The sequence below is a fragment of the Eupeodes corollae genome, chromosome 1 (genome assembly GCF_945859685.1).
Source record: "Eupeodes corollae chromosome 1, idEupCoro1.1, whole genome shotgun sequence".
In the NCBI taxonomy this organism is placed as follows: Eukaryota; Metazoa; Arthropoda; class Insecta; order Diptera; family Syrphidae; genus Eupeodes; species Eupeodes corollae.
In genome coordinates, this window is record NC_079147.1 from 78,902,287 (window position 1) to 78,917,283 (window position 14,997).

Here is a 14,997-nt window from a genome sequence, read left to right on the forward strand (position 1 = left end):
TGTACAAAAACTGTCAAATCGATTTTTTTCAAACTTTAACTGAATGTTGACAACAAGATGTTTTGGAAGATAAAAGTAAATTAAAGCCAATATTTCAAAGTTTTGAAAAGATATTTGAGTCGAAAATCAATTTTTACCAACTTTTATAAATTTTTTTTTAGGTTTTTTTTTTTTTTGTTAAAACTGTCAATTCGATTTTTCTCAACATTTTTCAAAATGTTGAAAACAATATTTCCTATAAGATAAAATAAGCTTAAAGCCTAAATTTCAAGTTTTTGAAAATATTTTTGAATCGATATTCAATTTTTACGAACTTTGAGTAATGTTTTTTTAGATTTTTATTTTTTATAAAAAAAAACTGTCAATTCGATTTTTCCCAGAATTTTACCAGATGTCAAAAACATTATTCTTTGTTGCACAAAATTGGTTTAGAGATGAAATCATATTTCAGTCGTAAAATTTTGGAGGTGACAATTTTTTTCCAGTTTTATTGATTTATAAAAAAAACCGTTATATTTTTTTTTTTTTTAAATATACTTGTTTGGTATCACGGTACAATATATTATATAAAATTTAATTCAAGTCTCTAGCGTTTTTGGTTCGTAAGATATTCAGGGTTAATCAAAATTTTCACCTTTTTTTCAAACTGCTATGGTAAAAAAACCACCCACGCAATTTTCTTGAGAGCCCTTTCTGCATCTTTCTGCTTTATTATTTGTATAACAAAATTTATTTGAAGTTAATATCTCTTCTGGTTCTTGAGCTATGGACGACGAAAAAAACGTCGCGAACGTACGGACGTTTGGACATACAGACGTACGAACGTACGTATACACGCACGCACAGACATCTTTCTAAAAATCTTTTATTTCGACTCTAGGGACCTTGAAACGTCGAGAAATTTCAAATTTTTCAATTTGACAAATCGGACCCATTACAATAACTTCCTATGGGAAGTTAAAAATGCTACTAAAATTGATAAAAAATGGTTACCAACTTAAAGTGTAGCAAACAAAAACAGATTATTAAATTGTACCTTTTTTATCATATGCAAAATAGTGTTACTAACTTTTATTTAATTTTGTAGAACAATTCAATTGACAATTTTATTTTACAAAACAGGAAAACCTACAATAACAACAAAAACTGATATGAGGAATTATGAGGACAAAGAATGATATTGACTTAAAATTTTGTATCTCACACATTATATTGTTAAAAAATATTTATTTGGTTAAAAATTTTAGAACAATTAACAGACTGGCACGGATGTGAAGTTATCAATGTGGGCCCAGCCTATTTTCATAAGTTTTAAAGCTCTTCCAAATTCTTCCATTTTATAAAAAACAACATTAACATCATAAGTTAATTAATAATTATTCCCTGTTGCATTAAATGATTCAAATTATTCATTTTTTAAAATAAAATTGAACATTTCACTGGTTATTTATGACCTTTGAATATCTAAATTCAGTTTTGAATTCAGGTTAAGTTAATTAGGTCTTAATTTATTACACTGAAATAGAAACCAGTTAACTATTAATTAATTTTACAATTTTAAATAAATTGTTCATATCCTTTTATTGCTTACGAAAATAAAACAAACTTAATATGGCCATATCTTTATTCTCCCTTCATTTTAGTTGATAATTTTCTTTCATTTTAATTCTATTATTTTATCGCCCAAATTGCATATTTTCAGTTCATAATAACAATATGCATTATATTAGATCTTCATTGAATTTGTGATCGATTTAAATTCATTATTACTTTATTCTCTTAAAAAAACACACAAAACCCTAAACGCTTTTTTAAAAAGAAACTATGGCAACTCCTTCACATCATTACAACATGTTGCAATCAAACATCAACTAACCAGTCAAACAAAAACATTCGACCAGTTTAGCTACACATTTCTTTTTCAACTCCAACCCAAACACAACATCGCACCCGCGATCAGTTTTCTTCGAGTTTCTATCGTGAGTGGGTGCAACGTGCAAAGCGAAGTTATCGTTATCGTTTCTATTCTCATCGATCGTATAGCTTAGCGTAGCCGTAATGTCTCGCTTCTTGTTGCCATTTGTCAATACATAGTAAAAGACATAGATTTAAAAGTATTCATTTTATTGTTGATCGTTTTAAATAAAGGCAAAATATGTCGTCACCGTATTAAGAACAAAATCAAACAACGGCAATAAGCCCAAAAAACCAAAATAATAATCAAAACATATACGACAAAAGGAAAAATCAAATATTACCGTAACATTTTCGATTGGTATTTGGATTACCGCTATAGAGCAAGTGATCGCAATCTGTCAAGCGGATGACAATCGATCGTGTATGTGATAGTGAAGCATATTGCCTGCTAATCACAATTCCTGCGGATGAAAGGATTAATAAAATAACCCTGCCAAAGTGCAACGTTTCGGGGTGAATCATTGCCAGAATATCTGTCCCGCTCCCGGGGGATCTGCAAGAGATCGCAAGATCACCATTCTTATTCTTCTGATCTGACAGATGGACTCGTTCGTATTCTCGTTTCTGTGAATGGGACTGGCACTTCATCTCCTTACGGCTGTCGGAGTTTGCAATGTTTGGTGATGCGAAGATGATAGCATCATTACATTCGGGGAGAGATGTCATCTTGTTAATTACCAACATTCGATAGTGCTTTCGTGAAGGAGTTTATTAAGTCGCCCAGTGTTAACGATCACCACGCTACCACCATCGTCGTCGCCGGAGTCGTCGTCGTCGTGCCCTTTCTGTCGACCATAGATCCTCATCCTTTGTCTTGTGTTATTGTGTAGTTGGTTTGTGGGATTTCCTGCTGCAGGGAGGTTTTCTGTCACTACTCTTGGTGGTATTTTATTGATTGCAATGTGTGTTTCATTTTATGGGCATTCTTTAGCAAAAATGAAGCACCAAAAAGAGTCTTAAGCCCTCTTTGATTGTCATAGAGAAGAGGGACTGTAATAAGATCACTTCAACTTGTTATGATCGTCTCTTCGCGTGTAAAGTGAAGATTGATGAGCAAATTGTGGAAAGTTTTTTAATTCTTCTCACACAATACGATTAAAGTTAAATTATTGTTAACGGTTTTTTAAAGTGTAAAATATAATAACAACAAAAGCAAACAAGGAATACCAGTGGTTTTTTTTAAATAAATAAATAAATAAATAAATATCGTGATTTCTTCAAAGCTTTCAATATTGTGAAATAAATTATTCCGGATGTTCAGTGCTCAACGGAAAATATAAAGTCTCAAAACATGTCTCAAAGAAACCATCATTTCCCAGTGATGGTCTTTCGCAAATCATTTCTTCTCGATTTGCTTAGTTCGGACAGAAATTCAGCTACAACAACGAGGAGAAGACGAAAGAAGCATCATTACCATCATCATCAGAATCAGAATCATCTTAATGGTGATCTTTCAGTTTCCATTGGATTATTGTTAATTTTGGTGGCTGTTGGTTCTTTGGAAACAATTTCAGCCGCTGTTCGTGATGGAAGAACTGCCTTGATGCTGAGTTCTAAGAATCATTCGTCGGATGTTGAGCGGGGTACTACATCAGGTGCATCAGCATCTTCAATATCCGGAGTGAAAATTAGTTCAGGTGAGTTTTGGATTTACTTCTTTTGACTTTGCCTTTACCTTTTTCTTTTCATCTTCTTTTCTTCATATTTTTATTGTCTTCTAATTGCAATGAATAACACAATTTTTTGGGACTGCCCAAGGGGGAAAAAACCTGTCCTAGTGGATTGTGAATATTGTAGATATCGGTATAGGGTCAGGTAGCCAACTCAAGACCGAGAGGATCATCATCAGCAGAAAGCCTTTTGTTTGGCTGTATGGTTTTTATTTTTGTGAATTGGGAAGTGATGTTGTTTTTGTTGTTGTCTTCTTTATTGCAAATTTAAACAAAAATTGGGAAATATTTTTAAAAGAGATCAGATTAGAATCAAGTTAAAAATGGGAACAGGTTTTGAGTGATTTTTGTTTTTGCTTTTGGAGATTTCATCTTCTGAGTGGCGTATTAAGCAAACGTTTTTAGGTAGGTATGGAAGTATGTTTAATGACGACTTGTGCCTTTGGTTTTTTGCCATAAGAAGATCGTTATACCCACATATTTTTGTTTGATTCGGTAGCCAGAACCGTAGCCAGCATTTTGTTTTTAAGGTGGCAAAGTAACAAGAGTCGCTATAGGGTTGCTTTGGTCCAGTTGTGACTTAATCCGAAGCTATTAGGTTTTAAATTGGATTTCAATACAAAATGTACGTTAATATCCTTAATAATTAATTTATTTATTTATTCCACCAACAATAATGAAATTACATTCTTATATATGAGTACAATACAAAATGTTTAAATTTCATTCTGGAAAATGTCCATTTATTTTGGCAGTCCTGTGAATTGTGGGGCCATTGCATTTGGTTGTTTGAATATATTCGTGTTAAGGTTTTGAAATAATTCTTTGCTATTGGTGATGGCTTTATTTATTTCTTTAGTGTATTTGATAGTTGGATCTTTGTTAAGTTTTAGTATGTTGTTATTGTCAAAAAAGTTTTGGGTCTCTAACTGACCTTGAAAATGGTTCATTTATTCCGTAGTATGTTCTATGTCTAGGCTGTCCAGCAACGGTCTTGTTGGAGCATAAATAAAAATTAAAGACAAAAGGGTAGGGCATTTAACATGGTAGTACATAATATCACGCACAAAAATTATATCATGAATAGTTCTTCGATATTTGAGCATCTGCAGACGTAGAAGGCTTTGCCTGGCTAGGAAGTTTGGACAGAAATTCCAATGCATTTTATAAAAAACATACCTTGTACAACGATTTTGGATCTTTTGAATTCTATCGGAGAATAGTTGTTGGTGAGGGTTCCAGATGACATCAGCATATTCCAAAATAGATCTTAGTAGTATAGAGCGCAACAAAGGTGTAGAGGTTGGAAAAATCAGTTGAATTTCTTTTTATAAATCCTAACATTGATTGATTCGATGATGGCATCAACATGTGGAACAAAATAAAATTTGTAATCGAATGTAACCCCTAGATCCTTAACTTGAAAAGTTCTCTGTAGGTGGCTGGATTCTAGATAATAAGGAAACTCTTAAATAAAATGTTTCTTGGAGATAGAAATAACAAAGTATTTTTGAACGTTAAGGTTTAGGCTGTTAGACTTACACCAACAGGATAAGTTATCTAAATCCACTTGAATTTTAATGCAGTCGTAGTCGCTTCTTACTTTTAAAAATAGTTTCAGGTCATCAGCATATATTAAACATTGGCTAAAATTAATATGGTTGACAATATCATCATAAATATTATAAACAGCAAAGGACCAAGATGACTACCTTGAGGGGTACCTAAAGTACATCCAATAGGCCTTGAAGTATATTCCTCTCTTTGTACTTCTTGCTTTCTACCAATTAGGAATGTGCCGATCAACTGAAGTAGACTTGAGTGTATGCCGAATACTTCAAGCTTACGAAGCAATGCATTGTGACATACAGAATCGAAGGCTTTGCTGAAGTCAGTATAAATAGCATCGACGTGGCTTTGGGTTTCAATAGATTCAACCACGAAAAAAGAAAAACAAGCTAAATTAGAAACGGTCAAAGAAATAAATCCATGTTGGGTACTACTAACATGTTTCTTCACAAGAAAATCAAGTTTTATTTTAATTAAACTTTCTAAAAGCTATAAATTCCCCTGTAGTTTTCAACGTTGTTTTTAGAGCCCGATTTAAAAATTTTAATCAGTAAAGATGATTTCCATTCGTGCACAAAACACATTTAAAAATAATAAGCAGAGGTAGGCAAAGAGAATTAGAGCATCGATTTAAGACAATCGCAGGAATGCCATCCACACCAGGCTTAGCGTAGGGTTTGAGACTCTGTTATCCTTCTAAAACATCAGCAGAATTAAGCTGTATGGACCCAATACCCACTTTGGGCTGATCATTACAAGGAATGAAAGCATATCCGTGCGCGTTAGAGTATACGGATTCAAAATTCTGAGCAAAAAGTTCAAGTGTCTTACTAACCTCAGTAGATTCTTAACCTTTAAAATTCAAAGAAATGGGAATCCCAATTGATTTCCCTTTAGAATTAAAAGACCAGAATCGCTTTGGGTCGCATTTTAACTTTACTTCAGCGTTCATGACATAATTTCTGTGCGAGAATTTACTAAGAACAATGATTTCCTTACCAAGCTTAAAAAAAATGGATTTTGTCATTCAAATCGTTGGATTTCTTAAACTTGGCAAAAGGTTTGTTTTTTTTAGATTTTTAAGGTGGGCCAGCCCCCTATTATACCGGAGGCTTTGAGACATTCTTTTTCAATCTATCTGGAACAAATAAATTGAAAGTATTATGTAAAAATTCCGCAAAATGATTAAACATATTCTACAAGTTTAATTTTAAAAAGTTATAAGATTCTAAATAGTTATGATCAATTCAAATTTAATATATAATTCTTTGTGATGGACTGAATTGTTTAACAATGTAAAAGGGACAATATCATTAACTGACGCTTTAAAATCATCATATGGAATAAATATAAGATCAAGTATTTTGTTTAAATTATTAACAACATTATTGATTTGGTATAAATTAAGGGCTAAACTTTTAAGTTTTTACCAATTTTCTATCAACCATGTAAACACCCAAAATTGACAAAACAAAAAGTGGCATGCTAATTAAAAAAAAAAATGGACGGGTTTATCTGCTGTCAACTGCATTCTTTAATCGTACATTTTGGCAACAATTTTGGTTTTTAAATGCCATACATTTTAAACTTGGAACTTTACTTCACTAACTTGCATTTTCAGTTGATTGTGCTTAAAACCATTGATGCCTAGGAAACACTTCTTAGGAAAGCCACAAGTCAATTACGACTTATATTTTATATTGTAAAGAAATATCCTTTTAGACAAAACATTAAAAGCAATTTATGTTAAATTAAAACACCACAATCAGCTGTCATATTGACATACATAAGTGGACTTGACTTGATAGTAATGGAAATTTTTCTTTACTAACTTTCCAATCAACTTAATTGGAAGGCAATGGGCAGGTTCAGACAACATAAGGAGCTCCATTTGCAGTCAACTTCATTCTTTGAACGTAAATATTGACCAAGGTAACTAGTTACTTCTTAAAGTGTCATACATTTCAAATTCAGAACTTAACTTCACACACCTCTGCTTCAAGTTCATAGTACAAAAACTACCAACATTATTATTGCCTTCAGAACATTCCTCAGACAAGCTACAAGTCAGAAAACATTTAATGAAGTTCAGCTTTCGGTTGAATGAAAAACATGATTAATTGTCATTTTGACATAAGTTGATTTGACTTGATAATTAGGGAGATTTTCTTGACTAACTTTCCAGTCAACTTTCAAATAAAGTTGACTTAGTTGGAAGGCAATTTTTTGACAGCTGGCCAATCAGATGCTAGAGACTCGCCTTGCTTTCAAGTTCCTTATGTCATGTGAACCTTCCTAATTTTTTAGCAGCTGTCCAATCAGATAATAGCAACTTGCCTTACCTTTAAATCGCTTATCTGGACATGCCAAATGTCACATGACGTAGTAAATAAATGGTCATAAGCTGCTTTCATATTTAAGGAATGTTCTTAAAAATAGTGTTTGTAATGCAAGGAAATTATAAATCGTTGTATTAACAAATTTTTATAACAAATGAGTATAGATTGTTTAAAAAAGAAAAAAATTCAAAATTTAAAGAACCTATTGTTAAGGGATTACCGTTTTACTAAGTAACAATTTTCTAAATATTTAGCAATTTACTAAGTGACTCCCAATTTTTGAACATTTCTTTTCTTTTTTCTTATTAATTTTTAATTCCTTTTTATTACAAAACTGGCATTCGAACTTGTCTAAATGGTGACAGTTCATGAAAACCAACAAAGGAAACAAGCTCAAACGGACCTATTAATTACGATTCACAACTGTTGACTGTACCATTCCATCCAGTGCTCTTATATGATTAATTGTACAGATGTCATATGCATTCAGCAAGTTTTGAAAAGTTTAAGTCAAAATTCCGGGAATTAAACTTTAGCAAATTGTTAACAGATAGTAAAAAGATAAAATCGTTTAAAATTAGGTTAATCATCTTCAAACTTAGTAAATGTAAATTGTGGAAAATGGCTTAAACATTAAGAAGTCTCAACATAAGCCTAGACGTTGCTGATGCGAAACGAAAAATCCCATACTATCCACTCTTTTCGTTCTAAATTTAATTGCCCGGTATATAAATTGCTTACGAAATTTTGACGTTTAGTTTTTTTATTGATAATTTTATTTAAAATTGTTTACTCGTGACTTTCGATGTTTTGACTTTGATTTACATTTGATTTAAAATAAAATTTAATTGTCTAATGTGTTTCAACAATACATTTCTGAATCGGAAACTGAAGATTCTGAGGATGTTATTGCTGATGTGCAAGAAGTGATGAAGACGAGCAGTGAACTTCAATTTCTAAAAAATAAACCGAAGAAAAAAAAATGATTTCTTCGGAGGAAAAAAAGAAACTGACTTCGTTGGTCGAAGCCAGTGAAGCTATTTGCAAGTTGTGGCATAGTCTTCACACAAAATAATTCAGCCGTTGCGAGCCTCTGGAGCTGCAGAAATAAAAATTGTGCATTAACTGCTCAACAAAATGTTAATAAATAGAATTCTTTCCCACTTTTATTTACAAGCAGCTGACTGTCAGAACTTGTTCATAGTTTTTGACAGCTGACAGAACTCTCCACAAATATTTTTCCGCTGTGGTTTTCGTTTTCATTTTGCTCTGCACTTGAAGACCGCCGAAAAAATTCGTTTCACTTCAGCTGCGTACTAGGCTATATTCTGAAAAACAAAAATCTGTCCGGTGGTCAAATTCAGTCAAAAATGTCTCTTTTTTCCAGAATCAGAACTGTCATTTTTTCCAAAGTACTTTCACTTTTGAAAGGGTTCCGAATCGCAAATAAAAACGACATAAAATTGATGTTAACTCTAGTGTGAATGGAAACGCCAATCCATTGTCAGTTGTCACACGAACTGACAGCCCTAAGAAAACTTAAACTACCCAAAACATTAAACTTTTTAATGAAAACAAAATAAAAATACTCGTAAAACTACAATTTAACTCCACAAAACATAATTTACAAAGTTTTCTTCAAAAACATTTACATATATTTAAAATACAATTTCGACTCATACAGCGATTCTAATATCATAATTTGTCCTTCATTTTGAGTCATAAGGAGAGACGGCAATCTTAAGTTTAATTATTTTCCTCAAATAAATTTCCAACATTCTTCTTATTAACCTAGGTCAATATAGGGCACTTTTATTATTTGATTAAATACAAGCTTCTCATGCTCTCAATAATATATGTTGTTAATTGGCGATAAAGTATACTAAGTACTCGTCGTACAATCTCTATTACACTATCTGTACTCACGTCATACTCGAAACTTATATAAACCGATATACTTTATACACAATTCATTCGAATCAAATTACCAATTACAATCATTAACCAGTAACCACTTTATCTGGTGATTAAGTCAACATTATTTGACATATATTTCCTCAAGTGTCAAGAGTCTTCCACTTGAGAAACAGAAAAAAAACATTTTCCATCCGGATAATATAGAACGGAACATTCAATAAGTCACTGAATCTGATAAGAACTCCAAGTGATGTCCCGAATTCCGATCTCCCTCTCTCCATCAGCTCATATCGCGATCCTACATTGAAAACGTCAATCGCCTTGATGTCATCTAGTTCTGTCAATTAGCTAATTGGTTTGACAATACTGCCTGATGTTTAGGGATTTATAATTGTCAGATGTAGCTATGTTCGTTGATTATTATTATTTGTGTTTTTTCCCTTTTCAACTCAAATGTATAAACCTAGGCGTATATCCCGTCCATGTCCCACATTTGAATTCACAAACAAAACAATAGGAATATAGGAAAAATGAGCGGGATTTATTGTTCGACAAAGTTAATGCCATAAGTCAAAATGCTATCTGTCATTTTATTATTGTAAGTGGCACACAATAGACAGCGAGTGCTGGTACTATGAAAGATGATGGGGGAAGCAGGAGGAGACACCAACGCCACTTCTCATATACTAGGTCAGTAGATCGAGTTGATCGAACCAAAACCGAATCAAACATCAGCCCCCACCAAAACAACGAAATCGACTTTTCTCCGAGTATCATTCTTGATAACATCGCGGTATTTCATTTTTCAAGAATAAAAAACCTTTTCATTGACTTACAATAGCTGCTACGTCGATCGCTCGCGTCTCATCGCATCGTCATTGGAGGGGGAAAAGAAACTCCTTCAAATACAGACACATTTAAGTAGATGCTAGATCTGAAAACGAGGAGAATAAAGTTTGATCGGTGATCTTCTACATTTTAAGATCACTTGAGAGTTAAGAAGATCATCTTAACAAAACAACTTTATGAGTAGGCGTGCAGCATAACAAATACATACAATTCTGACATAAAGGAATGGAATGTTTCTTTAGCACCCAAGCAAGCACCCTGAGGAGAACCATAATCGTATTTGAAATTTGAATTTGATTTGAATTGAATCAAATTCAAAGAAACTGTAAACCATCCAAGCCGATGTCATGCTCCGATTACAAGTTGTTTTTTGACGCCTACTTGATGATGAAAAGATAAATCCAATGCACTTTCGAATTGATATTTTAGGTCTTTCGAACATAAAATTATACGAAACTTTATTTTACCTGCTGAATGGATGGACACCTGCATCATTTTGATAGAGTAATATGGAAAGCCTCAAGGGTATCTACTATCGACTAATTTATTATTATATACTCAGAAATAAAATAACCGAGTGGAAAAGAGAGAACAAGAATGAAGAAATTCTAATAAACTTTTAATAGGCTGTCAAGAAAATCGGATTGGAAACATAACCACAATATGGTCACCGGTCGCAGTCAGTCGATCGCGCTAATGGAATGACCCTTGTGTTTTTAATATCCGGTAAAATGATTTCAATAAACAATCAGATTCTTTGTTTTATCACTTCCCCAAAGAAGATCTCTCATTTTGAAAATGATTCGCATCTTAGTTGATCTTGGATAAATAATTGTTTGGATGCGGGCCAACCTGAGTATGTACTGAAGATGATTTTTATTTTTTGAATATGTGATCGTGCGTTTTATGCTTATACCTATTTTTGAAGTTGTTTCTTTTTTTTTAAACATTTTGGCGCAAGATGATTTTCATTTTACTGACAGCTCTCGAAAGTGCGGAAATAGACGGTATGTCTTTCGCATCACATCGTTATATGAACTAGAATTTAAAATTAAGACAGAAAAACAGCTACTAGAGCAATCAAGTTCTAAAATAATTAAATTGTATTGTTTGTCAACAAGTTATGAACACCAGAAGTGCGAATTGTTCTAGTTTTTATTTAACAAACAAAAAATTAACATTTTTTAAATATATTGCTAGTTTTTGAATTCGAAAAAGATAAATTTTATGTAATATATTGCAACACAAAACATTTATGTTGGCAAATCTATTTTAAGGAACGAATTCAATTAAAATATTTTCATATATATTTATTATTTTTTAAATAAAAATGTAAAACTAAAATATAGTTAAATATTAAGGCAATAAATAAAATTATATGGTGGTACAGAATTTAATCATAAAATTTAAGATCCAACACGATTTTGGAAATAAGACATAATATGAGTGTTTTTTTATGTTATAATCCAGCCCTCAACTTAAAAAACATGAAATTTTAAACATGATTATAAATTAAAAGAGATAAAATTAGCGATAATAAATAAAGAAATGAGCTTCAATGTCAACCAAATTTGCATTGCCAAGAATAGAAAAATGTACAAATACGCGATCGCCGCGTGTATTGCAGCACTTTTCAAAATAACACACAAGAAGTGAAATTCTTAAGAAATAAAAAAAAAAACAATTTACTTGAATTATGAAAATTTTCGAATTTAACATTTACGATGTGTGTTAGGTTGCGTATACAAAATATTTTTCTGAAAAACTTTTAAATTTGTTGCTTTAAATTCAAAATGATTGAGAAACTAGACGGTCTAGGAAGTGGAAGTCAATTTTATGTTTATATTTTTAAGGGTTTTAAATTGGTTTGCGAAGCCTTCAAACCGTTAGGATGAAATAGATAAGGCTGATCCGATAATTAATAAATTCAGGTTTAACTGAATAGTTTATATTTCTAAGAGGGTTTTGTGTTCTAGGAAATAAAGGGTGATTTTTTTGAGGTTCGGATTTTCATGCATTAGTATTTGACAGATCACGCGGGATTTCAGACATGGTGTCAAAGAGAAAGATGCTCAGTATGCTTTGACATTTCATCATGAATAGACTTACTAACGAGCAACGCTTGCATATCATTGAATTTTATTACCAAAATCAGTGTTCGGTTCGAAATGTGTTTCGCGCTTTACGTCCGATTTATGGTCTACATAATCGACCAAGTGAGCAAACAATTAATGCGATTGTGACCAAGTTTCGCACTCAGTTTACTTTATTGGACATTAAACGAACCACACGAATGCGTACAGTGCGTACAGAAGAGAATATTGCGTCTGTTTCTGAGAGTGTTGCTGAAGACCGTGAAATGTCGATTCGTCGCCGTTCGCAGCAATTGGGTTTGTGATATTCGACCACATGGAAGATTTTACGCCAAGATCTTGGTGTAAAACCGTATAAAATACAGCTCGTGCAAGAACTGAAGCCGAACGATCTGCCACAACGTCGAATTTTCAGTGAATGGGCCCTAGAAAAGTTGGCAGAAAATCCGCTTTTTTATCGACAAATTTTGTTCAGCGATGAGGCTCATTTCTGGTTGAATGGCTACGTAAATAAGCAAAATTGCCGCATTTGGAGTGAAGAGCAACCAGAAGCCGTTCAAGAACTGCCCATGCATCCCGAAAAATGGACTGTTTGGTGTGGTTTGTACGCTGGTGGAATCATTGGACCGTATTTTTTCAAAGATGCAGTTGGACGCAACGTTACGGTGAATGGCGATCGCTATCGTTCAATGCTAACAAACTTTTTGTTGCCAAAAATGGAAGAACTGAACTTGGTTGACATGTGGTTTCAACAAGATGGCGCTACATGCCACACAGCTCGCGATTCTATGGCCATTTTGAGGGAAAACTTCGGAGAACAATTCATCTCAAGGAATGGACCGGTAAGTTGGCCACCAAGATCATGCGCTTTGACGCCTTTAGACTATTTTTTGTGGGGCAACGTCAGGTCTAAAGTCTACACAAATAAGCCAGCAACTATTCCAGCTTTAGAAGACAACATTTCCGAAGAAATTCGGGCTATTCCGGCCGAAATGCTCGAAAAAGTTACCCAAAATTGGACTTTCCGAATGGACCACCTAAGACGCAGCCGCGGTCAACATTTAAATGAAATTATCTTCAAAAAGTAAATGTCATGGACCAATCTAACGTTTCAAATAAAGAATCGATGAGATTTTGCAAATTTTATGCCTTTTTTTTTTTAAAAAGTTAAATTTCTTGCATCTTTACAATTGAGTTTCCTAAAAGCTGGCCATACACGACAGAGCATAATGATAGGTGGCTCGGTTTAAACTCTGTCGGATTTTTAGAAATTTAAAAATCAACGAGCCAAGGTGCTGCTCAAATTTGTATAAGTTTGGAATGCTTGACACTAAGTACAAATGATTTTTAAGATTTTACAATATTAACAGAATTTTTAGTAAACACATGTGACGGATGTCTTACATCGTGTTAACTTTTAATTTTGTGTGAAAATATTTTAAGAAACGTCATTATAACGCCAACTCAATGTTGGAAATACTTACCATCTGTCAGTGTAAACAAAAAACCTTAAAATGTTTTATAATCACGACACTTTAAGCTAAGTATATACACGAACATTTCCACCAATTTCCTGTCAACCATGTAAACACCCAATTTTATCTGTCAAAAGTGACAGAACAAAAAAGTGGCAGTCAACCGTCGACAAATTTTGTATCAAACTCGTCTAAAGCAGTATTCACATTAGCGCTACCAACGGACGACGAATGAATTAGAAAATGTGAGCTCACGTTTGAAGACATACGTTCACACAAATTCTTAACAAAACGATAGCAATATAGTTTCTATATGATTTCTGATGCATACTTTTATTTTTCCATATCATATACTAAAAAATTAAAGAAAGCAAATTTATTCGTCGCGAAAAAAAATGGAGTTGATACGAACTGTCAAACTTCATTCGCATCCCACATTAAAAAAATCATTCTTGTCTTGGTTTCGGTGGTGAATGGTGTTCCGCTGCGGCTCCTTGAACAAATATGGATACAAAATAGATGCACATGAAATCTTTTTCTTGTTTTGTTTATTAACAAGGACACCAATAACTTTTTTAAACAAATATAGCTTAGACCGCATTTTCTCAATCGCTTGTTTTAAAACACACAATAATGATAAACACAAAAAACAACAATTGTCAAAGTCAAACTTCATTCGCGACGAATTAAAAACTATCATGTGAAAGAACCGTCAAAATCGACGAATATTCGTTCATTCGTTCGTCGCTGGTCGTGCTCATGTGAATAGTGCTTAAACACCTAATTTTTTGCATTATTTTGAAAGAATCTGATAACTATGAAATCGAATGAAATTAGAATAACGACCAGTTCCTTTCATTTCTAAAATAAATGTTCATAATCTTTGTCATCTAACGCCAAAATTGCCTTTCAATGAGTCTACCAATTTTATTGTTTTCTAAAGTCTTCCAACCGTATAAACACATAATTATTAATTGGAAGATGTGTTATTCTGGTTAACTGCTTGACAAGAATAATCTTGCTCATCAGAAACTATTGTATTTATTGGCATTTCATAACTGACAAATTATGCTGTTAATATGGTGTGACTTATATACCTATGTACATA

At 32.8% G+C, this 14,997-nt stretch overlaps 1 protein-coding gene across 1 annotated transcript in view; it reads left to right on the forward strand.

Annotated features, from left to right (window-relative positions):
* Window positions 1-1,959: 1,959 nt before the first annotated feature.
* LOC129953625 (uncharacterized) overlaps window positions 1,960-14,997 on the forward strand; it is a 148,267-nt gene continuing 135,229 nt past the window's right edge. The window contains exon 1 of the mRNA XM_056066865.1: window positions 1,960-3,614. Coding sequence (XP_055922840.1) covers window positions 3,269-3,614 — 346 coding nt within the window. The 5' untranslated portion in view covers window positions 1,960-3,268. The remainder of the gene's footprint in view (window positions 3,615-14,997) is intronic.